The sequence below is a fragment of the Lygodium microphyllum genome, chromosome 9, assembly GCF_053477565.2.
Source record: "Lygodium microphyllum isolate KBCC chromosome 9, Lygodium_microphyllum_v1.1.10, whole genome shotgun sequence".
NCBI lineage: Eukaryota > Viridiplantae > Streptophyta > Polypodiopsida > Schizaeales > Lygodiaceae > Lygodium > Lygodium microphyllum.
Window position 1 is genome coordinate 130504315 of NC_141143.1, and position 27573 is coordinate 130531887.

General features: G+C 41.1%; 1 protein-coding gene across 3 annotated transcripts in view; it reads left to right on the forward strand.

Annotated features, from left to right (window-relative positions):
* LOC148031584 (magnesium transporter MRS2-2-like) overlaps positions 1-27573 on the forward strand; it is a 71569-nt gene that overhangs the window by 28197 nt on the left and 15799 nt on the right. The window contains exons 2-8 of one of the 3 annotated variants that reach the window (XM_087685157.1): positions 820-903; positions 6041-6117; positions 6211-6282; positions 25004-25147; positions 25370-25429; positions 25542-25623; positions 25728-25795. In XM_087685157.1, the coding sequence (XP_087541283.1) occupies positions 820-903; positions 6041-6117; positions 6211-6282; positions 25004-25147; positions 25370-25429; positions 25542-25623; positions 25728-25795 (587 nt within the window). The remainder of the gene's footprint in view (positions 1-819; positions 904-6040; positions 6118-6210; positions 6283-25003; positions 25148-25369; positions 25430-25541; positions 25624-25727; positions 25796-27573) is intronic. The other 2 variants (XM_087685159.1, XM_087685158.1) reach the window with 2 other exon arrangements.

Here is a 27573-nt window from a genome sequence, read left to right on the forward strand (position 1 = left end):
TGCACAAGGTGGAAGAAATCCAATACAGTGCGAGTAAAGAACTAGTTTGGTAGTCCTTAATGCCAAACCATGTGCCTAAAAGGCAGAATGTGCTAGATTCCCAAGTATGAAACGAGGCCTCTTGCTGCTTAATGTGCATGTGATCTGAATCACCCTGCAATCGCTGCCATCCACCTCTCAAGTGGGTGAATGATCTCAGTGACAAGTTTATACATGGGTGAGGGTATCGGCAGAGTAGAAACATATAGTTGCTCTATAGTGTCGCTGCACCTTGCAGTCCAGATGCACCATTGGCAGACTTTTGGGAAAAACTGGGGTACCCTACTAGCCATGTACTGATTAATTGATGGCAGAGTATAGTGATGTGAGGGACAAGGGTTTGACTGCTCCTATGCAATCATATATCTGAGAATTTGCAAGCTATTTGGCAAAGTAACATTTTAAAATGATGCAACATGGCTTCTTATTTGGTCTTAAATGACATTGGTGAAAGCTCAAACATGCATAGTTATCTTACTGCAATTCTTCCAACCTGATTACGATCTATGTTTGAGTCCTTTTGCCAGAAGTTCCTATTTTCTTAGCAAATAGAACCTGTTCATCCAGATAAAATGGGTTTGTGTCGTACAGTGTATTGTGATGTATCATGCAGTTTATCAATTTCAATAAGAATTTATTTGTCACAATGTTTTTAATCTTCTGCTCTTCATTGCTCATTGATAGTGTTTGATCTGGATCATGAGTGCACTTGACACACTGCCTATTTGATTTTTTCATTCGACTACTGCAATTTTTTTGCTTTGGGATTATGGCATGCAGGGTGTCCATGCAAAGGACCTGGACCTTCTCGCTGGAAACTTTTTCATCCCGAAAAGATCTGCGATTGCTGTGAGAAATAATCAGGTGCAGCTACATTCCCTTCCTTTGTGAGGTGCTTTTGTTTCCTGCTTTGTAAATCTTGTGATAGATGAGGTGATGATTACAATAGCTACAGAAGTTTTTCTTGTGTGTCATATGAAACATGTGCCAAGATATTGTGCTGATTTGCAGTGCCAGTTTTATGGTTAGGTACTTTGAGCTTGTTTCAAAACATGTTTGGTCCTATATTTACAGATCTAATTTTACTGTATAGTAGTTTGCAAAGCATTTTTGCTTCTACATGGAGTAGCATGTACATGGTAGGTACAGATGGTATTGTAATCAAGCTAAAGTCTAAATGGTGCCCATTCAAGTGTTATATTGGTGGTAGCAAAGATTTTAATTGCAGCACTGACCTTGTTTTGAGGGGGGGGGGAAGGTTATCTATGTTTTTTCAACTGGGCAGACACAGTTAAACCTCAGCTCTATGTGGTTTTCCATAATGCATCAGCCACAATTGCTCTTCTCAGTGAAAACTGATTGTGCAATGCTGGAATGATGCTTTCTTGCAAATCGACTGACTTTAAATCATTTTAGTGCTATATTTAGTGAAAAACGATTTTGAAATACGATGTCTTAGTGAAGGCTAACTATGCACTGCTAGATGCTGATTTCTTGCAAGAGACCGACTTTACTGCAGTTACAAGGACCAGAGTTTGATGTAGAAGTGATCAGAGCTGTATTGTACTTCGCTAGATGATACACTGATGGATTCCTGTTGGTAGATCTGTCTATTTGTGTCAGATGCTACAATACTTATTTTGAAAGGCAACTGTTTCTAAAAATCAGCCATTCAAGAAGTTGATTTATAAGGTGCTCCTTGCCCAGGCCTTGGAAACTAGTTACTATGGCAATGTCTTTCTATACGAGTTGAAGTGCAAACTGAGGACAAAGTGTAAAGTTTACAACAAAGTGGAAAATGTGCAAAGGAAGTTGTACATTAAGGGGATGAAGAAATCATATGGGCACTGAATAATGCCATACCACTGACCAGGTGTCCGGGAAAGCAACATCATGAGGGTGGTTCTACATTTGTTGTCCCTTGAAGCGTAAAATGTGTAAAGGAAGTCATACATTAAGGGAACAAAGAAGAAGTCATACGGGCACCAAATGATGCCATATCGCTGACTAGGTTTCCATGAATGCAACATTGTCAGGGTGTTACACATTTGTTGCTACTTGTAGTCTCTTGCAATCACCCATGGAGTGTATGGATGAAATTAAGCCAAAGATTGTGAATTGCTCGTGGACTTCTCCAATGCCTTGCTTGCAATAGAATGGCATCCCATTGTCTCATGGCAGTGGAGACCTTGGTGTAGGTTATGTCTTGTGTCATGGGGATTAGGGAATTGAATGATTTAATGTCTCTAGCTAAGGTTGTGGAAAGTTTCAACACTTTCAAGTTCAAAGGGCTTAGGAATTCGAAATCAAGGCTGGTGGGCCGTGGCTAACGTTTGGGTAGGACCATGTATTTTCAATTTATTGAATTATTATTGGCAGAAAATTAAGTCTACAAGGTGAGTTTGCATGGACAGGTTTGATACTTGGCAGTCAACTATGTTTGGGAGCCATGCAAGGTTGTGTGAGGCCATTCTGGGCTGATCAAAGGTGAGAGAAATTATTTATGGGCAGAGAAACAGCAGCTAGACCATCTGGACACCAAGACGAGTGGTTTGGCTGCATCATCGGGAATGGGAACAGCAGGCAATGGCATCTAGGTGGGTTCTTTGTCGGTGACTGCTCCAAGAGCATTCATGACTGTCGATGATAGCATTTTGGGCAAAATCTAATGCAGGCAACCTGCCTTCTGGGTGGATTCAGGAAAAGTCCTTGAAGAACATCAAGTTGGAGGGGAGAAAGAAGGGAAGCTGTGCTTGTCTGAATTTGTGTTGTCAACATTTGATGTAAATGAAGAAGTTTAAGAAATAGTTTTCTTTTCATACACTTCATAGCTCACTTTTGCCTTTGTAGCATGAAATATATAGAGCTAGCTTATGATTGAGTCATTAGAAGTCTATGCTTGAGTCCTTTGAAGTAGATGCTTGAGTCACCGATGTTGTAAATGATGATGCAAAATGTGATGAGCTTTTATTATCATCATAATGGTTTTACTAGTTATTGGGTTAGATTATCAATGGTACAAGTTACATGCAAAAAAGTATGACTCTTTCATTTGCAAAATGTGGAATAACCTTTTGTTGCATTATCCAATCATGCACCAAATTGAATTGGGATTATACTTTGACATGCAAGTGGATGTACCACCACTTCCACATCAAAGTTAGTTGCATGTTGACAGCAGTTACTTTATTCATCAGCTTAGTAAAATCGCCATTCATCCAGTCACAGCATAGTCTCATTAGAATGTTAATTTTTCTTGACAAAGCTAATATCTATTCATCTAATAATCACCATGCTCACAATACTTTGTTTTTTTGCATATGCAAGTCATATTATAAGACTATGGTGAAGGAGCTTGGGACAAGACGAGCAAAAACTCTTGGGCTAAAAGTCATTGTTGAAGATGTAGATGTCCAAGGATGTAACGATGGGCTTCTAGCTATGCATCGGATGCAGATGGCAACTTTCAAAGAGAAATGAAGGTTGCATCCATTCAATTTTTCTAGGGAGACAAGGAGCACTAAAGGACCAAAGTCCTTGGTAGGGTTGGTGGACAAATCAGGTGACCCTTTGGCTATGGTGGGGGCTGGCCGCTGGGGTTTTCCTGAAGCCATGTGACTAGCATGTTAACACTGATCAATCTGAGCACCTTGCTAGTATGGATAAGTTGAAGGTATTGGAGCATGACCCGCTCTTGTTTGTGGAGGAGAGGTAGAAGTGTCTTCTCTTGATGATCGAGCTCTTAGGTTTTCAGGTGGGGAAGAGTTGGGTTTTGGGTGGGTTGCTCTTGGCCTTTGAGTGACACATCGTCATCAAAATAACTGGACTTTTAGCAATACTGACAATACCTATTTTTCTTAGGGACATTTTTCCAATCCGGTTTCAATTTTGAAGGGGAGTTACTTTGCTCCTCACTACTTGACTCGATCCTGTTGTTCTTCTTCCTTTCCCCTTGCTTCCCCTTTTGTGTGGTGGAAGTCAAAGCCCCCTTAAATATGGCAAATGGGATTTTTCTTGTGAACCTAATTGAACAACCTTATGAAATGCAAAAGTTGACATCCAAATTCATAGAAGGTGGGTAACTAGGGCTGTGAGATGATTTGCTGCATAAAAGTGAAATATTTAGGTGGTAGATTGCTCATGAACAAAGTGAGTTTATTATCATTTGACATTTGTGGGCTAGTTGTAACAGATTTAGCAAGTAAATGCTAATACTTTGCCAACTTGACAATTAAATCATCCCTCTTAGTGATTTTTAGCTTTGAGTTTGTGGTCAAGTTTGATACATTAGGCACAATGAACCGTATAATGGTTGACTAGATGTACCCGACTCTTAGATGGAAGATTGAAGTGCTGAATTTGAGTGAAAGTCAGGCATAAGAACATTCATGAGCTTGACAATTGCTATGGTGTTTTTGCTTGTTCAAGAGTAGACTACCTTGTATGAGAACCATTGGGGGTTAGGTGGGGTTCTTGCCTCGAATGTGGTCCCATAAGCCTTGTGAATCTGAGACATGCCACATCAAATTTGACCAAGTCGTAAAGTTAGACTTGTTGAAATGAGTCTTATCACTAAATAGATTCTTACCTGATGTAGATGCATGGATGGTTGTGTGAGGAGTCGGATAAGTGGGTGGCAAAGACTAGACATATGGGTGACTAGGTGCTACATGTGGCACCAAAGTGCCTGACATGGTGACTTTAGGTAAGAGTGTACAGAATGCTCAAGAGCAGAGTAGTGAGTGTCAGAGTGTGACATCCATCGGATGAAAAAACCACCAGTCGGAGATGTTGGAGTGCTCAAAAGTGATGAATGCTGATCACTAGAGACTGTAAATAGCAAGATGACAGGAGAGAAGGTAGAGAATGATGCAGACGGCCTATTGGACAGCAGCAAGTTGAAGGTATGAGGTAGCAAGGCGGCACTTGTAGACAGGTAGCTAGGTGCTGGAGGAGGAAGGGCTGCAGTTGCCAAGGGCTGAACAGCCAGTGGATGGGAGCTGATAGCTGCAATCTACATGTAGAATCGAGAAACCTGCACACAAGGATGGGGTTGAATGGTGGGTAGCGCGTCTATTTATAGATGTGGAAGGATCCTCCCAAATTATGGTTTTGCATGTGGGACAGAAACTCTCTAGAACCATTCCCCGTTTAATGAAACTTCTAGTAGTTTATTGTTTTGGGGCTGTTTTAAAGAGTTAATTAGTGGGTAATAAAATTTTAGCTAAACACCCCCTCTTAAGCCCAAAATTGGAACCAAGAAGGGAGTGGAAGAAAAACTCAAGCCTAGTTTTTTACAAAATGAAAGACAATGAAACAATGAATGAGAGATAGTACAATGCTCAAGGCAACCACAATGAAAAATGCCACATTCATGTCCTACTCTTGCATAAAGTGCCTTTTTATAATAAATCCTAACCTTAGACAGCTTAACTGTCATAGAAAACCCTAATTGAATCCTTAACCGTAGTGTCACTTAGTGTCTAGGATACTAGGGGCAACAATTGTGTTTAATGATGTTTTAATGCCTAGGGAGCCTGGAACATGGCTCAAAGGGCATCAAGGTGTAGCCCATGAGATGGCCTACAATTTAGCATTGATTGTTTTTTGGGGCTGTCTTAAGGAAACTAAATTAGCAATTAATGTTCCATAATTATAACTAAGTGCAAACCCTGCTCATTTTCTCTCTCCACAGCCATGCAATCCCCCTCTTTCCCTCTCTCTTCTTCTTCCCTTCCCTTTGCCTATGGGGCCAAAAACACAAAAAACTAAGAAAAGAAAAACAAAGAATCCTTCCTTCCCCATGCAATACTCACGAACACGTCACCTATGATGCTCCCACCAATTCAAAGTCTTATCTTCAAAGTATCTTAACCTTTAGTATTTTCTTTATCATAATTGGATGGTATTCAAAAAAGTAATTTCAAGTTTTTGTCAGTTGTGTTCAAATGTCTGAAGGTATGACGTTGAAATGATGTGAATAAGCTTGTGATTGTTACAGGTATTAGTTAGGATGGAAAATGTGCGAGCTCTAATTTGCCAAAACCATTGTTTACTCTTTGATGCACATCGCCCACGGTAAGCTTTTTATCAAAAAGACCATTAAGTATGCAAAAGAAAAATTTAAGTTTTCACCCTGTGTGCTTACACTATTTATTGCCTTTGTAATAGGCAAAAAGCTTTTAAGTTGCCATCACCAAAAGGAAATCAAAGTGCACAAAACATTACTGAAGCTTCTCAGCAGTAAGGTTTTTTTTTTTTTTTTTTTTTTTTTTTTTTTGGGGCGGGGGTTTAAACCAGTCAAAGTAACAATGAATTAGTGAGATTGTTGAAAAGGTCACATTGGTTAACTTTTGAATGCACCCATTTTGGTGCTGCATGTATATTAAATTTCATATGAAATTGACAGCTTTTTTGAGCTGTCCTTGAAGAGTTTTTGTGCAGTTATCACTGATCCTGTTTTCTCTGGATGCAGTTATGACTGGTATGGTCTTGGTATTCATGCCTTTATGGAACTGTGCTTGAATAGGTTTTCTGTGCATTTATATTCACACTGAATTGGCACTGCACGTATATTAACCTTCATATGAAAGTGATGGCTTTATTAGACTGTGCTTGAATGAGTTTGTTTGGTGATGCAAACAAGTTGGTATCTTCCACTTGCCTTCGGCAATCATTTGCCCTTGTCCAGGTGATACAAGTGTCTTCTTGTAAGTCCTGTATCATTATAAGCACTTCAAAGGTAACTATTTACAGGAGAAATACAACTATGAAACCTCATAAATTTAATATAAAAGATGATGATGTCTTCTTTTCTTGTGAGAAGAAGTTTCTTCCACCTTATGATACTTTTTGGGGGTTACATCCTGATTTTGGCTGCATGGTTCCTCCAGTACTTGATTCCTAAAAAGGCTTGCTGCAGCATGGCCTGTAGGTCTGGGTCTTGGTTCTTGATGCTACAAAATAGTTACGATATATCCTTTTCAATCAAGCTTGAATGGCCCATCTGAAAGATCCATTTATCTTGGTTGGTATTACTTTTTAAACAGCTCCAGGTTTGAAGGGAATGATTCTTGAGAATTGCGCCTGATGATTGTAAGCGAGGTCTCACCAGGCCCCTGTAGCTATGTGCCACAACTTTTAAGAAGGGGTGTTGAGAGTCTCCATGGACGCCTTTTGAAGCACATCCCTCCACAAAATCACCAAAAAATTTGCCACTAAAATATACCAAAATTTGGGGCATTTTGATAATTTTATCTAACCGGCCTAGTTAGACATGAAGGGTTCTCAATAGAGTGAGAGTGAGAGGCCAATGGAGTGACACTCAAAGATGCATTTGAGCTTTTATAATATAAAGATATACTCAAATTTAAACGGCTCATTTGTTTGACTTACATTAAACCTATATTTAATATATGAGATTTTGTGTCATAGCTTCAATGGATAAATAGGGATGGATATTTTTGTGCAAAATTGTCACTACATTGGGGTGGGATGTGTTTTACTTTTGGGGGAAATCACCTTATTGGCCCCTTTACCCTAGTTGATTTTTGTGCTTGTTGCGGCATAAAACACCTCCAAGGCCAATCTCACCCTATCCAGCATCACCATATCATCCATGACACAAGACTATGTTGTCTATGTACTTTGAGTCTGGTAGCTTTTCCTTTATCTATACAAGCAACCTAAGACCCCTGAAACTAGACTCACATTGAGGAAATAAGACGTTGCCTTCGCAAAGAGTGTGGAGCCAATGGAAACCCTTGTCCAAATGAAATGTCCAAGTGGAACTCCTCCCTTTCCACCTTCCTGTGATCCCTTGGCTGCTGGCTGTCTTGTATAGTGTTGAGAAACCATCGATATAATGTTGTAGAAAGCCTATTAGAGTCATGTAACCTTTCAGTAATTCCTAGTCAACCCTGTCATAGGCTTCTCAAAGTCGAAAAGAAGCAATACAATCCTCTTCCTACTATGATGGTCCCATTTTGTGGCCTCAAAGAAGGTAAAGATGTCGTCTAGACATCTAGGATGCTACAATTTTGGACAAACCTCATTAGGGTGTCATGAGTGAGATTTTGTAAGAGGAGGCGAGGCTCGTCGCTAATTATCTTTGCCAAGGCTTTATATGATAATAGAGTGGTGGGGTGCCACTAAGTGAGATCTAGTCGATCCGCCCTAGGGAAAGGAGACATACATGACCAATGGACAAATTGCTTCCAAAGTTGAAGATCTCATGAAAGGTCAACAGCAAGGGGCGTTTAACCTTCTCCCAGAAGGTGAAAAGGAAAATCCCTAGACAGATTGTCCTCCTTCATGGAAGAGGTTTGTAAATTTAGCGAGGACAAAGCCACAGAATAGTATTGTACATGTGCCTAGTGTGGAGGATCTTCTAGATATATGGCATGTTGTGGAGGCTTGGCATTATGGAGAGAACATTAGAGAGGCATATGTGCATGATGGTAATCATGTATGCGTGGTTACACTAGCTTTGTGCAAAGATTTGATTTGGAGATAATAAGCCCTTTAGGATCTTGGATCAAGCTTGCGAATCATTCAAAGATCAGCTGCTTGGGAGTTATTGATGAATTGGATGTAAAAGTTTTTGGTATCTCCACAAAGATAAATTGTCATATTACTCTCTATGATAAGAAGGGTTTCGGGAAGAAGTTTAGTATAGTGAAGAGAAAACCTTTGGAGGATGAAAGTGAAGAGAAGGAACAGAAAGTGAGTCATACCTTTCATAAGAAATGGAGGAATAAGAGACATTAGGATCAGAGGTTGACTCTAAACATGAAGTGTCTACTATTCTCTTGGAAGGAGTGGAAGATAAAGATGGTAGAGCAAATGAGATAAAGGAACTATTGAAGACAAAGGCACCCTTGATTTAGGAGAAGGCTTATAAAGGTGTGCTTTATAAATATCTAGGTTTGTTCATCACTTATTATGAGAAGATTTGATGAGCAAGGGTAAGGAGTTACATCAAGAGTTGAAAGATGGGAGTTAAGCTTGTATGTCAGAGATTGAGGCCCTTGTCAATTCAGCAAGAAATGGTTTTGAAAGAGGAGATGGACAAACTTTTGAAGATAGGATTAGGTGAAACACACAAAGTGGGTGAGTCCCATCATTATTCTATCCAAGAAGACTGGCGATTGGAGAATATGTTTGGATTTCAAGCCCTTAAATACTACTACTCCAAGGGATCACTACCCTTCACCTTCCATTTGATTAGAGAATCCAAAGATACTAAAGGAAGAGGAGGTATAGAAGCACCCATGTGAGCCATTGAATATTGAGGATGCTTTTACTTTGTTATTTGATGATTTTTATAGGAGAGTACACAAGGAAGCTTCCAGGTGCCTTGCATTGTATACTGCATATGGGAAAGTGATCAAGAAGCAAGGGTTTAAGCTACTAGTATAGAGTAACAATGAAGCAGAGTATGCAATGCTGGGTGAAACCAGCCTTCCTTCTTGGAATGGGTGGTGATAACCTGATTTAAGAGTTAATTACAACAATAAATAAATGCACATAAAATGAAATACACACTTTACCATAACATTCTTGGACAGTAGACACCCTGTTGGCCCCAAAATTGGCGCCCCTTGCGGTATTTCTTTAGCTTTCATTCAATTGGAAGGAGTACGACTTGAGATTCGTCAATCTCCTCTTGCTAACCAATTGCTCTTGTTGTCATAAATGACCAGCAAGCCTTTTGGGGCATTTGCCCCTTGATTCACCCAGGACTTCTTCTTCTCCAATTTGACCCTTGGCTGGCCAAATGCTGCCCCAAATCAATTTGGGATGGGCCGGATCCTGAAATCCCTTGATAATCTTCAATTATCAGCTGTTGATTTCAGTCCCTTGAGCCTTCAATCTCTGGCATTTATCCCAAGGTGTCTGCTAAACCCTAATTTCTGCTGTAAATTAGGGTTTACTGCAGAAATTACAGATCAGTCCACCAAAAATGGCTGAGATCTTCTTTGAATGGCTAAGAATGGCTGAATATAGGTTGAAGGAGATGGGAGAATGCTGTAGAGAGAGTAAATTCTGAGATTTGTCGCGAATAACTGATCAAAATCAGCTACTGTCCTGCTATACCAGCCCCAAACGGATGCACCAACAATAGGAGTATCGGAGACTGCGATCCTCATGAGAAAGTGCATCAGCAGCAATTGCCAGCTTCCCAAGGTCAAGAATATGCAATCTCCATCACCAAAATGGTCTCCAATGGTTGGGAAATGGCCCCAAATGTTGGCAGCCACAGTCCAACACCTCTTTCCAACAGCTCCAAAATGAAAAAACGAGATTTCCCTCTCCCTTCAGCCTATTTAGCCTTTCCCCCACTTGCATGGGAAAGTTTTGCCAAGTGGCAGCTTTTTTAATCCATTTTCAGCAATTTCCAGTCATTTAATTAATTTTCAGAATTAATTAAATTTGAAAATTAATTCAGCCCTTAATCCATGCCCAGAAAATTGACCTTGCCCATCCAAAAATGAATTGGCTAGGCCATTTGCAACCCAAAGTGGTCCCATGAATTAATTGACCCTTGGACAAGCATTAATCCATTAATTAATGCCTAGTCCCTAGTGTCACAACTGACACTTAATGGCCAATTAATGGTCCTAGGGGCAAGCTGACACCAAAATTCACCTAGAATCTAACAAGTGTAACTTGTTACAACTTTTGCCTTTGACACCCATCTTTTTCACAGGGTCCTTCGGCCTTCAACTGTGAAAAAGTGGCTTGCACCCCACATGTGCATCTTTTAATTGCACATTTGATTAATCCTTTAATCAAATGTCAATTAAATATAAGCAAAGCATCAAATTTTCACGTCCTCGTGACATTGGGGGAGGCCTTATATGTGTTTCATGACTTGAGGAAGAGATTGAAGGTAAAAGGAGATGCGTTAATAGTAGTGAAGCAAGTCGTTGGGATGTGGAAGGTAAAGAATGCTAACTCAAAGTTGAAGTGCAATAGAATAAGGAGGCTCTTGTAGAGATTGGAATTTGGAAGCATGGGGTTTGAGGCAGATTGCTAAGAATGAGAATACCATTGCTCATGAGGTTGCACAGAAAGCTATCATGGTGATGCCTGTGACTATCATAGAGGCTCACACTTATCAAGGAAGAGAGTTTTTGGCCTTAGTCAAAAAGTTTCTTTTGATAGGGGTTGTCCCTAAGGAGGTGGAAAAGAGAGAGAATCATCCTTTTATTAGGAGAGTGTGGAAGTACATAATGGTGAATGACAACTTGTTCATGAAGAGAGCAGATGTAATTTTGAGAAAAGTAACATGGAATGAGGAGATCTATAAGATCTTGGAGGAGAATCATGAAGGGTCTTATGGAGGTCATTTTGCATTCAAGATCAGTCTATAGAAGATATTCCAGGAGGGATATGTGTGGCCTAGTTTACAAAGGGATGTAAACTAGTGGTGTAAGTCATGCTTGCAATGTTAGAAGATGGGAAAAATGACTCAGAAGTATGAACTTAGAAGCTCTCATGATGTTTTTGAGAAGTGGGAAATGGATGCTGTTGGACCATTGTTGATTATATATTAGGTTTACGTTGGACTAAATAATGAGCATTTTTATTTGTAGAGAGATAAAGTGTTTGGATCAATCAAGAGAGAGCTACTTTAACAGACCGCATTGTTTCTCAAGTTATATTTTTGCAAATAAGAAATTGAAAGAAAAGTGTTTTATTTTCTATATATCAATATTTTCCTTTTAAAGATGTTAAAATACAGTGTTGTCATTTCATTTAATGGATATATTTCCCTTTCAAAGTGCGGCTCTCTCATTTAATGAAGAAAGAACTTTTCTTCCGAAGAAGAGCTGTTTCTCTTCACTACTATCCTTGTTCTTTTGTGAGTTCTATTTGCAAGTCCTTTTTTTTGCATGTTTAGGGTTTTAAGCTCCTTCTACTTGGCAGTTTTTGTCTACGCTTCTACTACTAACAGCAAGGACAATACCACGACCTACACTTCCATGCTTCTCCATTAGAAGTATTGCATTATATAATGGATTTGACATAGAAAACTAGAGGTAAACCCCTATCACAATCTCTGTTGGGAGTTGGAGAATGTTACAGACCAGAAAGTGTAAAAGTAGCAGCACAAAGAAGTTCATACTGTAAAATATTACACGGCGCAGCGAACAGAATCTGAGAAAGAGATAGAGAGTACACAACAGATAAGAGGAGAATCAGTAAAATTCTTTAACTCCAAACAACTGATACAAAGATGGCTCTGTCCTCCCGTGCGCTTCCACTGAGTGAAGCTTAGATGGCGATCTAGACAGAAGATAGGCGAAGAGCTTAAGGCTAGCTGGAACAACAACTCTGACTGGGTGAAAGATGAGTGTGAGATGGCTGCGAAGGGGTTTAGCTTTTATAGCCCGCGAAGGTCGTTAGGTCGGCCTGCTGACCGACCTACCATATGAGCCTCCACTAGTCGGCCAGGGAATATTCCAAGGAATATTCCCTTTACCATCGGGCCGGGGGCGCTGCCCCCGGACCCCCGCCAGGGGGGCCGCTGGCCCCCCTGGGACCCCCCAGCCAGGGGCCGCTTCCGCGGCCCCCGGACCCCACAATAGGGGCCCCTTTTAACTCCCTTACCACGCAACTCAATGCAATGTGCCTCGAGTTGCTACCAGCTTAACCACTCCGTCTAACCCAAAGATTAGACCCACAACAGTCACCTTTTTGCCATCCGGTCACATAGACCTCATCTGATATACAAGTCAGGACTCAACCAATGTCCGGGCTCACATTTGGCTTCTCCTCATAATGGGGGCCTTACAACTTTGAGCACCATGGATCATTGGTAGCACCTAATGAGGGTGGGGCATTGATCATATCTAACACCCCCCCTCAATGTCCACCCATAGGTAAACTATCTCCTCGGCCCAATGCCGAGTCTCTGAAGATGAACTTGAAGCAGATCCTTCGTAAGTGCTTTGGTGAAGATATCTGCTCCATTCTCCTCTGTTGGACAGTAGACCAATTCCACTATCCCATCCTCCATCAAATCACGCACATAGTGATACTGGATCTCTATATGTTTGGTGCGTGCATGAAACACTGGATTTTTGGCAATGGCGATGCAACTCTGATTGTCACATCTCAGCACAGTTGGTTCTTCATCCTGCACTCCCATATGCCATAGAATCCTTCTCAAGCATACGGCCTCACATGCAGCAAAACAAGCTGCCTTGTACTCTGCTTCGGTAGAAGACAATGCCACTGTTGGTTGCTTCTTACTAATCCAAGAGAAAATTCCTGAACCCAAAGAGAAACAATAACCAGAAACTGACTTCCTGGAATCAATGTCTCCTGCCCAATCTGAGTCACAGTTCCCCACAAGAGAAGTTCCGAAACTGTATGTGATACCATAGTCAAGAGTTTTCTTCAAGTATCTGAGCACCCGCATCCCAGCCTTCCAATGACTCTCATGAGGTTTGTTTGAGAACCTGCTCAAAACACCAACAGCAAAACTGATATCTGGTCTGGTGTTACACAAGTAGATTAGACTGCCGACCAACCTCCTATACCTCCCAATGTCTGCTAGTGCTGATGTATCCTCAACGGATAACTTTACATTCACCTCCATAGGTGTAGCTATCTCCTTGCACTCGGTCATGCCAAATGCCTTCAAGATCTCCCATGCATACTTCTTCTGAGAGATGAAGATCTTTCCTGGCTCTTGCCAGACTTCAATCCCCAAACAATAGTGCAGCAAGCCCAAGTCTGTCATTTCAAACTCAAAACTCAAAACCTTTCGAGTTTGGTTGATCATATCTTCATAGTCACCTGTAATAAGAAGGTCGTCCACATATAGGACAATCACTGCAGACTTTTTACCATCCCTGTAAACATACAAGTTAGCATCTGAGGCACATCTTTTGAAGTTTAGGTTGAAAAAGAACCTATCTATCCGTTGGTACCATGCTCTGGGGGCTTGTTTCAGCCCATACAATGCCTTCTTCAGTTTACACACTTTGTTCTCAGAATGGGGGGCCTCAAACCCTGGTGGCTGAGCCACGTACACCTCCTCCTTGAGGTCACCATTTAAGAACGCTGACTTAACATCCATTTGGTACACTGGCCACTTCTTGTGGGCAGCCACTGCAAGTACCGTGCGAATAGTGGTCATTCTGGCAGTTGGGGCAAATGACTCTTGAAAATCAAACCCTTCAACTTGTGAAAATCCTTGGGCAACCAGTCTAGCTTTGTACTTTTCTAAGGTACCATCAGCCTTGTACTTTACCTTCCAGATCCACTTGGTGCCAATAATCTTCCGCTTTGCTGGCCGATCCACTAGCTCCCAAGTGTCATTCTTCATTATGCTGTCATACTCCGCCTGCATAGCAGCCTTCCATGATGGATCTGCAAGTGCTTCTTCTAAGTCAGTTGGCTCCTTTACTTCTCTCATAATCTCAACCATCAAGGCCATGTTGACTATGTGAGCAGAAGCCCTCCTTTGCTCCTCTATTCTCTGAGACCTCCTTGGTCCGTCTGCCTTCTCCTCAACAGATGCAGGCATAGGATTATTGTGGTCATAGAGCTGCTTCACCCAACGCGGCAATGGCTTTTCCGGTGGGGTGATGTCAGGTTGGTGAACTTTTTCCTCATCATCTGAAGATGATGCTTCCTCCTCCTTAAGGATAGGGATAGCTCTCGGGACAGGTTCATAGTGGACTACTTCTTCGCTTGATGATAAAGTGGAAGACCTTGCCTTCTCCTCCTCCACTGTATGTGGCTCCTCCTTGAACACCACATCACGGCTCGCGATGATCTTCTTTGCCTCTTGGTCATATAACTTGTAAGCCTTCTGCTCATCACTATAACCCAAGAAGATACATTTTCTGCTTTTTGGTTGTAACTTGTTTCTCTTCTCATCTGGAACATGTGCATAACATTCACATCCAAAAATTCTGAAATGTGAAACAGATGGTTTCTTACCAGTGTAAGCCTCATGAGGTGTTTTTCCCTTGAGAGCCTTTGTGTAGCTCCGATTTAGAATGTAGACTGCAGTATTAACAGCTTCAGCCCAAAAATGGTTAGGCAATCCCTTGCCCTTTAGCATGCATCTTGCCATCTCCACAATGGTACGATTCCTGCGTTCCACAACACCATTCTGCTGAGGTGTGTGAGGCGTCGTCAATTGACGCTTGATCCCTTTGCTCTTGCAAAAGCCTTCAAACTCCTTTGAGTTGAACTCACCACCACCATCTGTTCTAAATTTCTTCACACTTTTCCCTGTTTCATTCTCAACAAGTATTAGCCATTCTTTAAACTTACCAAAAGCTTGAGCCTTATCACGAAGGAAGTACACCCACATCTTCCTACTGTAGTCATCGACAATCAACATAAAATAAGAAGATCCCCCCAAGGCCTGTGTAGGCATCTTACCACACAAGTCAGCATGCACCAACTCTAGAGGAGCATGTGCTCTATTCTTGCTTTCTTGTGGAAATGCCTTTCTCTGTTGCTTGCCCATCATACAAGCTTCACATGGTTCCTTCAATTCAGCTATTGTAGGTAGGTGAGCAACCATACCTTGCTTTTGCATCTCCTTCAATACTGCAAATCCGATGTGTCCAAACCTTTCATGCCAAAGCTTACTTGTGCCCACTCCAGCGGTGGCTGTAAGAGCACTTAGCTCATACAGGTTGTTCCTCCTTTCTCCTTTGCCAACAATTGTGCCAGCACTATCAATAATTTCTGCACCTGTCTTCTTGAACCTTACTTCATGACCAAGATCAGTTATGGCAGCAACTGATAAGAGATTTCTTCTGATTTCGGGAACATACAACACATTTGAAAGCTTTTTGACTTCACCATTTGCAGCAACAAAAGAAATAGTACCTGTGCCCGCAGCAGGGCATTTAGCATCATTTCCAACCGTCACAGTGATGGATTCTTGTAGAGGCTGCATAGAACTGTATAGACCTTTCTTGTTGGTCATGTGACGGGAGGCCCCACTATCCAACACCCAAGAGTCAGTGGTAGATTCTTCTTGCGCCGAGGAGCACACTTCCTCAATGGTCGCCATGAATAATTCCAACTCTGCTTCAGCCGTATTGGCTGTCTCTTTCCCTTTACTTTTAAGGGTACCATTCTTTTCATCTGCCTTCTTGACACGACAATCTGCAATTGCATGTCCTTTCTTCTTACAGTAGAAGCACTCTCCTTGAAACTTCTTCTTGCCGCCCTTCTTCTTTTTGTCACCATCATTTTTGGTGGAGGAAACACCTTTGCCTTTTGCATTGGCAGAGAATGCAGCATCTCCATTGTTGCTTCCTTCTCGGGCTTTCAGCCTCAACTCCTCCTCCATTAATAATGCACAAAACTCCTCAAAAGTCAAAGCTTGAGGTCTCACCTGAGTATTAAGGGCAGTTACTAGTCCATCAAACTTTTGTGGACAAATCCGAAGACACCTCCGAGCTAGCTCTTCGCTAGTCTTTTGTATCCCAGCGCCAGCCATCTGGTCGCGCAGATTCTTAATCCGAGTGATGAATGCTTCAACCGTCTCTCCTTCAGCAAACTTCTCCGCTGCTAGTTGATTCTCCAAGTTTTGAATCCTTGTTTGGTTTCATGTTTCATACTGACTCCTTAGTACATTCCAAGCCTCTGACGCTTTGGTTGTATGCTGAATCAGAGTCAAAACACTGTCAGAACAGCTTGTAACTAAGGCACACAATGCATCTGCATTCCTTCGTTTCCAAGCTCGTAGAAGATCTGCATTCGGAGGAATCATCACACTAGGATTTGATGGGTCGGGGGTAGGCTGTGGTTCTGCGTCAGTCCCCAGCACAGTCTCCAGAAGCTCATAAGAATCAAGGATAGTAGTAATTTTGAACTTCCACAAGGTGTAGTTTGTACCATCTAACTTGCCTTCGCTGAAGGTTGGTGGACGAATCCTCAGTGTTTGAATAGCCGGTACAGCAGCACCACCTCCTGCACCGCTTCCTGATGCGCCAGAACTGCTTCCCGGAGTCGACATCGTTTCTCTTTGCTGTTGAAGCCTTTGCCTCTTGCACTCTCTCCGATCTCTAGAGCCCCCTGGGCTCTGATACCATGTAAAATATTACACGGCGCAGCGAACAGAATCTGAGAAAGAGATAGAGAGTACACAACAGATAAGAGGAGAATCAGTAAAATTCTTTAACTCCAAACAACTGATACAAAGATGGCTCTGTCCTCCCGTGCGCTTCCACTGAGTGAAGCTTAGATGGCGATCTAGACAGAAGATAGGCGAAGAGCTTAAGGCTAGCTGGAACAACAACTCTGACTGGGTGAAAGATGAGTGTGAGATGGCTGCGAAGGGGTTTAGCTTTTATAGCCCGCGAAGGTCGTTAGGTCGGCCTGCTGACCGACCTACCATATGAGCCTCCACTAGTCGGCCAGGGAATATTCCAAGGAATATTCCCTTTACCATCGGGCCGGGGGCGCTGCCCCCGGACCCCCGCCAGGGGGGCCGCTGGCCCCCCTGGGACCCCCCAGCCAGGGGCCGCTTCCGCGGCCCCCGGACCCCACAATAGGGGCCCCTTTTAACTCCCTTACCACGCAACTCAATGCAATGTGCCTCGAGTTGCTACCAGCTTAACCACTCCGTCTAACCCAAAGATTAGACCCACAACAGTCACCTTTTTGCCATCCGGTCACATAGACCTCATCTGATATACAAGTCAGGACTCAACCAATGTCCGGGCTCACATTTGGCTTCTCCTCATAATGGGGGCCTTACAACTTTGAGCACCATGGATCATTGGTAGCACCTAATGAGGGTGGGGCATTGATCATATCTAACACATACATACTTACAAAGGTAGGGTGAAAGACTTTCTAATGACTAATAATGGTAGTAGGCATGTAAAGGAAGTGCTAATATGACATGCACATATGTACTATGAGCTGCACCTATGACAATGGCCATCCGATATTCCAGTGTATAGACCAAACTTTATGTTATTCCTTTAACTATGATAGTACATGTCACATTGTTGTACTGCTACTCGTTTGAATTTTGTGTTTATGACCATATATATATATCTGTCAAACCTTATGGATTGGGAACTAATGGAGACTTTTGTCGGTACAATTGATGTATATCATAGAGTCATAAAAAAATCTCTCTGTAATACTAGGTTTGGGAGGTCTCTGGCAGAGCAGGGGTCTTTTATAATGACAATTTTTATGTGGCACTTGATAGTGCTACAGGCTATTGCAATTTATGACCTGCTCCATTACCTACAATCAATAGCCTAGAATGGTCAGTTCTTGTAGGGAAACAAGTGAATGCTAAAATATTTGTGGCCAAACATTGCAAACTGTGCAGTCAAGGTATGCTTGTTTATGCCTTTAAATATATTTGTGGGCTTTTTCTATGATGAAGAGGTCAGGAAGACCTTATCTATATATATTTGTAAGATGGTGAAGTGTGTTGATTTTCTTGAATGACAATTGGGATACAAAAGAACTTAATGGTATTAGCTCAATCAAATCCAAGCACTAAAGAAGAAAATCAGATTGCTGCCCAGAGAATACATATTAAGTGCTTGAGTCTCAAGGTCTTTGGAATCTAGCAATTGGTCTAGAGCGCATGCTAGACCCTCGATTGGCTCAGCTTGACAATATCTGTCAATGGAGAAATCACAACACCACAATAAATGTTGAATTGGTGCAGGATTACTTTGTGAGTTTCAGTTGCAGTTACAACATTTTCCGGGTTCCCCTGGTAGCTAATCGTTGGAGTCATCTCCGTGATTGCTATGTGGTGAGATGTGAACTGGATGTGTCAATCTTGATTTTGAGCTTTCGAAGTTCACTATTTAGTCGCCAAGTGATGAGAAGTGCCAAAACTCAATCCTTCTGTTCATGTCCTATCGAAGGCGAGTTGATAATGCAATAAAAAAGAGAGAAGTTGGCCCGTTTCTTTTTATGGACTGTTCACTATGTCTAACGATTAATCAATCGGTGACATTTTTAAATAACAATTTAGTTGCATGTTTTTAAAAAAATGATGACTTATGAAGCGATAAAAAAAGCAGCCCGTTTTTAAAAAATTGACTTGCTCGTCACTTTTCCTATCACTTTTCCTATTACATTTCGCATCTTGTCCCGTATGTGACGCACATGAATGTGACGTCACCAATCAAAGTGACATGTCCCGTTACCAAAATGTCTTGGGGATGGCGTCTCGGAGTCCCATAGGTCTGTGTCCTGCGTGCTACTTGTGACTATGTTCTACAGAAGGAGTTCGATATGATAGATTTGGGCATTCTCCACTTCTTCCTTGGCTTGAGGATTTATCAACTTCCTTAGCACATCTTTATCTTGGAGCTCAGATACATTTTTGAGCTTTTGTTGGAGTTTGACATGGCTTTTTGCAAGCCTATCTCATGCCCCATGCATTGCGAGTCCAAACTTATTGCAACAACTTGTAAGGGATCACCTTTCAAATGTTACCCTTATCTTATTCCTCTGTTGTTCGCTTGTGAATGCTCCCTTATCTACAACCACTTTTTACCTCCTACTTGGAGAAGTGCTTTTTCCCCTATGTGAACAGCCACTCACTTCAGATGTGGTACTTTAGTACCTTAGTGATTGTACTTTCATTCTATTTTCATATTAGTGGATGTGGCATGTCAATACTCTCCCTCTGTACACAGCCTGCTTGCAATGTCTCCCTGCTTTGGCACTGTTTCCCTATTTGCAACTTGTGTCGTGCCACTGACAGCCTGTGCGGCACCTACCCAACTTGCTGTGACAGTTCTGACCTGCACATTTGTTGCAGCCCTGACACATGTTATTCAATGTGCCATGTGTGCCTCTCGACAGGTAGATCTAATGCAAACCCAACAGCTCTTGACACTCACAATTAACATTCAATGTTAATGTCACATCGATTAATCATGACAAGCCCAACCTTGACTTAAATAGGCCCTTGTTTCCACGAACACCTCTATATAAGCACAATTTGGGGTAGTATTGGGAGATTTGTCCAAATCAAATCAAACAGGCTAAACTTTGTCCTTTAATTCGAGCATTTTAGCCAATTCCACAAAATTCTTCGTCAATTTGAAGAAAATTTGGCTTTGATGTTCACAAAAATTTGGGCCTTTTCACTTTTGAGCCATAATTTTACCAAATTTCATCCTATAAATTTGGGGCTTTTGTGAAATTCACCCAAATTCATTGATATCAAGGTCCAATTTGTTATCTTGCATGACATGGAACATTGGAACAAATTTTGCTTCGAGTTTTTGACATTTAGATTTGTCATCGACATTCGAGCCATAGAATTGCAAGATTTGAGTTTCTCTTTGCTTTCTTTTTGTGCCACACCTGCATTTCTACCTTGGATAGTAGCTAGTAAAAAATACCAGCATTTGCAGCAAGTAGTGGTTGCTCAACATGTTTGGCAATGATGGCAAGTTGGATGGGACCAACTATCCCGTGTGGACGTACACGATGAGACATATCTTGGTTGCAAAACGACTTTGGGGATATCTATTTGACACAAAGAGAAGGCTTGCAAGCCCTATTTTGTAGAATGATGGAAGTGCTAGATACATATCCCCAAAGTTGTTTTACAACCAAGACATGCCTCATCGTGTATGTCCACATGGCATAGTTGGTTAATTTGAAACCAACTCATCAAATGAGTATTGATTGGTGTTTCTTTTGGCAAGCAAGCATAGTATAGTGGCAAAGCGTTGATTTGATTCAAATAGACTAGCGAATACAATTGAAACAAAAGATGCATCTGAAATATCATGAGCACCTACTTCTCCTCCTCCCATTGCTGATGAGCACCTGCTTCTCCTTCACTTTAGTGACTAGTAGATTATGAGTACCTGCTTCTCCTCCTCCTACCATTGCTGATGAGCTTAGATGGGACGGGTGAGATGACCAAGCACATGAATTGATCGAATTATCATGCAAGAGACACGGCATTTCCACCTATTTGGTTATGCGCAATGGCCAAGGATGCTTGAGAGAAACTTGCCTCTCCGTATTAGGTTAATAATGAGGTGCATGTTGCCTATTTGTGCAAGCAACTCAAGATAGAGCATATGATATTTTAGATGTTATCTGTTGTTTCTATTGTCTTGGCTGGTCTATTTGAATGAAATCAGAGTTTTGCCACTATACTTTGGTTGTTAATAAAAAAAGGAAGCAATTGGGTATGAGAGTTGCTGAAAATTCACAAAATGTGAAGGATGCAGAAGCATGTTTGGCTAGTTTGGACGTCAAATAGGCTTATGTCTTTGTTGTGTGTGCGGCATTTGTATGATTCCTCATCACATTCTTAGTGTCTATTAGTGGCTGAAAACAAGAATATATGGTATTTTGACAACAATGCTTCCACACATTACCTCCTTTCACTACTTGGTTGTATCACATACAAATGTATAAAAGGGGAGATCTATCGCATGTGCTAACAATGCTTCATGTGCAATCAAGGGCATTGGACAAATTCCCATTGTTGTACAAAATAGGGGTATCATCATGCTTTAGAAGGTCTTACATGTGTTGGGCATTTTCAGCCATTGCATATGTTGGTTTTATGGTTAAATTCCATATGGGTTGATGCAACGTCTATGATTTTAGTAATGGGGATGCTCTTGTTGTCACAAACACATTGTACAATGGCCTATATCAACTTGATTTGTATGAGAAGAAAGCATCATAGGATGCACTATAGGTTGATGCCAAGTTATGGCATGCTCGATTTGGTCATTTGAACTATGGTAGTCTGCTTCGCTTGAGAAGCAAAAATACGTTGCATGATCTCCCTTTGTTGAAAACCTACTCATAATGTATATGAGAGTTGTGTACTTGGCAAAATGCATTGTGCATGGTTTCCCAAAAGTGGGTTTATGCATGCTGATCAGAATTTAAGCTTGTGTATAGTGGTGTTTATGGATCCATGTGTATCAACTTCATTGGGGGATATTTGTCTTTTGTGACCTTCATTGATAATAGGACCTGTCATTGTTGGGTATATGCATTGAAGCACAAATCAAGGGTGTTTGCATATTTTAAAACCTACGTAGCATTGGCTGAAAATGATAGTGGCTGCAAGTTGATTACTCTTTGTATTGATCAAGGGGGGAATACATGTCACATGAGTTTTAACACTTTCTTGGCTTAAAGGGGCATTAAGCATCAATGTGCTACGCCTTACATGCCTCAACAAAATGGTGCTGCTAAAAAAAAGAATCAGACTCTGATGGAGATGGCACGTTGTATGCTGTCACACCCACCAAATTTTGGCTTGAGTGAATCGAAGCCCCACAAAAGCATTGAATGATTATACACCTTATGAGGCTTGGCTATTGTAAACAAGTGGTGAAATAGTTACCATATGCATGTCTTTGGTTGTTTGACGTATGCCTTGGTACAACAGCCAAAAAGACGTAAACTTCAAGGTAAAGCTATCAAATGTATTTTCATTGATTGTAGTGTAGAAAATAAAGGGTATATTTTGCAGCAATGGTCTACAAACAAAGTATCCATGCAAAAATTAGGCTTGTTGGTTCGATGGATATGCTTGATAGCTTGTTGCTTTTATTTCAGCAAGGGGTACATGAAAAGGGTCATTTACAGCTACCTATTGAAAGGGTTACAGCAGCAAAATCAGCCACTTTTGCATGAAAATCAGCAACCTGATATTCAGCCCATTGATAGGGACATTGCTGCTGATGTTGTTCATCATGCAAGGATTGCCATTGGAGAGTCTAGGCATATTCCTAGATGGCTGTTAGATACTTTAGAGAACAACAAACAATCTGCTCTTCCTAGCAAAACTTGGGCAGTCACTAGACATGCTCAGGGTCATTTTGTTGCATAGGCTCTTGTTTTTATTGATGTAATGAGGAGCCTATAGCTTTGGTAATACTTCTTAGAGTGAGCATTGAATGAAAACATTGCAGTCGGTTAGATTTTATAGATAAGAATGGCACATAGGAATTATGTAACTTGCCTCCTAGCAAGCGTGGGATATGCACAAAGTGGGTTTACAAACTAAAACACAGATTTGATGGTAGTAGCGATCACGTCTTTGTTCAGAAAGGATTTGAGGGCAAGGTGTGTTGGTCACTTAATTTCCTAGCTTTGTTCAAAAAGGGTCAGAGGACAAGGTGTGTTGGTTGCATAAGGCCTTGTATGGTTTGAAACAAAACCTAGGCCATGGTTTGAGAAAATATGTGCTCACTTGATTGCTCTTAGTTTTAGTGATTCACACATTGAGAGCACACTATATGTCCACAAGGATGGGGATGATCTCTTGATTCTCACTCTTTATGTGGATAATATGCTATTGACTAGGCCCCATGAGACACATATTGCAGCCTTTAAGGCTGAATTGCAGCATGCATTTGATGTTATAGATCTTGGGTGCAAAAGGAGTGTTGACCTAACATTAGATACTATTCCCCATTGATGTCTTATTGGCTCCCTTATTTCGCTCATTCACACAAGGCCAGTCATTTCTTTTGTGGGAGCTTTGTTGTCATTCTTTCATGAAGACTCTGCTTCAAGCACATTGAAGAGTGACACTATGCATTTGCGGTACTTATAGGGGACCTAATCCTACAAGATCATGTATGGACAAGGAGCCACTCTTGCAAGAAATCTTCATTATGGATGCAATAGGCAGATACACCCACTATAGCTGGCATAGCTATGTGGCCAGTGCCCATCATATTCGTATTGTTACATTAGTACATTACATTCACACTTATATGCACACCCTAGAACTTGTATTCTAGGAGAAAAAATAGAAGATAAAACGGAGAAATAGTAGTAGTAGTTTACCTCCATCTCTATGAGAAAGAGAGAGAGAGAAAGAAAGAACGAAAGAAAGATATATAAATTCCTACATAAGGCCGACGTGGCCTCTGGCAAAATCCAAAATACTTCCATGTCTAATGTCATCTCATCAGTAATGTGAAGATAACATTAAAATTAGTAAGTGACTATGAAACAATGCTGAGAATAATTATACGATGGGACTATGCTAGAGTCTTGTGAGAATGGCTTTAATCCGGCTGTGGTGTGGCCTCCTTGGACACGGTCTTGGTATATGGGGTCGTTGTGCTCGACAAAGTGAAATGGCTTTATTTAATGTGACTCCACAGCATGGAATGGAAGGTGTCTAGTGGGGTGGCTCTATCTTTGCTAGGCTGGTAGTGTCAGTAGGATTTGATTTGTGAAAAAAGTTTGTTACTGCTCTATGTAGGTTCCTCTAGGTGAGCTGGCCTCCTGTCTTGCAGTAGTGCTGTGCGGCGCCTCTGGAGCTCCAAGAGGAAAAGACCTAGGCATCTTTGCTCCTTGTACTCTATAACATGACAAAGAGGTCCAAAACCATCACGGAAGAGGTAGTGGTACCGTCCTCGTATGTCATAGTATAATATACATGTGCATGTGTAGTGCTCCTCTATTTCTTGGCCACAAAGATGGCAAGTGCCATCCTTTGCTATTGTGTTTGTGCATAGCTTGCACACGTGCACACGAGAGAGAGAGAGAGAGAAACTATTTGTGTGTGTGTGCATAGCTTGCAAGAGAGCCATATCACTGAGTGCATATCCCCTATCTTATGTCAAGCTGCAGTCAACTCGGGCTAAACTGAACATATGGATGCCATCTGAGATTGATTAGTAATACTTTTTCATCTGATACCAGTTTCATGTAGGATGTTTGCAATGATTTTTAATGCTCTTTCTCAGATCTATAAAAACCACTATGTATGTTTGATATTGAAAAGAAAGTGGCTTGTAACAAGCTTCTTGGGGTTGCATTTAGTCCGTCTCCTCATATCTTAGAGGACACAACTTACATCGCCGAGTTTTTTCTGTTTGTTGTCACAATATTTGTACACCAAGGTCCAAATGCTTAGGGATGTGATAATCTTAGCCAAATTTTTCCTGAGATGGCATTTTACCTTTTACAGGGCAAGAGAATCTTTTGCTTCTCTTATGGCTCAGCATGCTAAACGATGCACAAACAATCCACAAACTACAATGCCTTTTCATCTGCTCATGCTGGAGTGCATTTTGGATGAAACATGCAATTTTTTCCACCAAAAGGTTGAAAGGTGACTACAAATTGATTGTACTTCTTGTTTATCAAACTGCCTATTTACTGTCTTTGTGCAGTTATGTTCATACCATGCAGCCTGTGCTTGCAAGCAATAGCAAAATCTTTGGATTATGTTGGTTTGTGTCAGTACCGACCATCATTAGTTGTATGTGACAATCTGTGGATGACGATTCATAACAGTCTTTGATTAGCCTAACCACGTTTGGTGTGAGTGAAGGTTAAAATTGGTGGCTGAGAGGCTCTTAGAGGAGCTGACAAATGATGTGGATACAGGCGGGTAAGGTGTTCCTTTGAGACTCGTCTTTCAAGAGTTGAAACGTTGCAGCTTTTGGAAATCTTTATAATTGAAACAAATGGATGAGAATGCTCCGCATGCTTTGTGATTGCAGTTTGCAAAGGTTATTACCCTTGAAAAGAGCGCTTACTGAAGTGGAACATGACGTTCGTGATACACATGAAGCAATGGACCAGGTCTATTGTTGTTTACATACTTACCAACTTTACATCTGTTGACATTTGATTGATGAGGTGATCCCATTTATATTACCTTTGTATGTTGGATTATTTGGATGCAGATATTGGGTAATGATGATATGCTTGATGCTTTATGCCTGAAAACAGAAGGTCCAAGCACCTTGGAAGGGTATACTTATAAATAACACATGCTACATTATCCATATTTTCTGTAAGCTGATTTCAAAGTAAGAAGCAATAAGGTTGTAGATTTCACAAATAATTGTAGGTCAACTACATAGATGTGTGCAAAGATGCTTGTGTTCATTCACTAAACATCAGAATCTTCTCAATTCCTTTTTCTGGCTCATGTATAATATGAATGGGCTATTTGGGGAAAACTGCTTAGGCTTGGCTGGAAGGGTTGAGTCTGAGAGAGAGGGGGGAAGGATCAAAATAGAGAAATAAGACCATGATACAGGTCGTGGTGAAAAAGGACGTGGAAAGACAAAGATGTAAATTGTGTGGAGGATGACGATGGTTTGTCAGGAAAGGACAGTCTGTGTGCAAGGCTTGTTTATAGTAGGGGGTTATGTGACAGGATATTACACTTCCAAATTATTTATATTTGGCCAGTAGACAGGATACAGCCTTAATTACAAAATGGGTTCAACGTGCTTTAAGGTAAATATAGAAGACTTTAGTAAGCATCAACCTGAATTAGATAACATGATCCGAAAAGCTAGGCTTATGTATTGATAGAAAATAATTGGATGGAAAAATGCATTGTTTACATCAGGTTTCTCATGTTGTTAGTATAGGAGCAGAGTCTTACCTTGGGATCATCATTGCTTTATAGAGAGGTTGTCCCCATTGTTGCCCTCTTAGTGAGATGAGAGGGATCAACAAGACTAGACCACACAATGGACCAGTGAGCAGAAGACCAGGAGCAAATTGAGTGAGAGTTGTGACCAGCCTCATCAAGTCAGTCACTGAGCCAGTTGCCAACCCCTCACAATCATATTGACAAAGCAAGTTGCTAGTCATTAATAAGAGAGAACTGTACACGTGAGAGTTTTTTCTCATCCTGACAGATGCAAGTCCAAGTGGTGTTTTAAAGCAGCTTCCAGTGATTTTTGGTGTGTTTGAGTTCTAAGGTATCTGAAGATGGTTTCAAGGAAAGTAAGGATGCAAGAACATGTTTGGTCTTGAGAATGTTGTTTCCTCATTTGCAAGTCCACCTTCCAAGAAGAATTGTCATCATAGAAAGTCAACTAGCTTAGATTCTTACCACAGCAAAGAAATTCACAAAGAGAGTCCCAAAATATGTAAATCCCCATTCCTACACTCATGTCAACATTTATTGCCACAATTTCCAAAGATAAGCAGGTTGAGAGTGCATTGTTTCTTGTTCACAGGAATCTGCCACATCATTGGAGTATTTGAAGCCTTTCTTATACAAAAGACAAGGTTGCGATTCATATTTTCTTAAGACTTGGCAAACTCGCACATCTTGAACTTGATTAGAGTTTGAACTGATTTTATAGAATTGCTCCTACTTAAAAATAGTAGAGATTACTCGAGATACATGGGACCAATATACAATATGCAATGAATGTACACTCAAGATTGATGACACATATGGCATTTTTGAGATATAGAGGCTCTTGTAAAGGATACTGCATAAATGTTTTCAAAACACTTATTAGAAGACTGCTTCTAAACTGTAGATTTATAAACCTTGGCAAATTTGTTGCTGAAGTCTGGATTGGATTGGAACTTCGTGCATAGACTTCAATGAAACATCAAAAGATAACAGGAGAGAGTGCAATATAAGGGCTGACTAGGAAAAGCCAGGTGGTCTATAATGCCAAACCATATGTGCCCTGAATGAAAGGTGTTGGAATCTAAGTACAAAGAAAAACATCTCTTCTTGTTCTCATGCACTTAGTGTCACTATGAAATCTC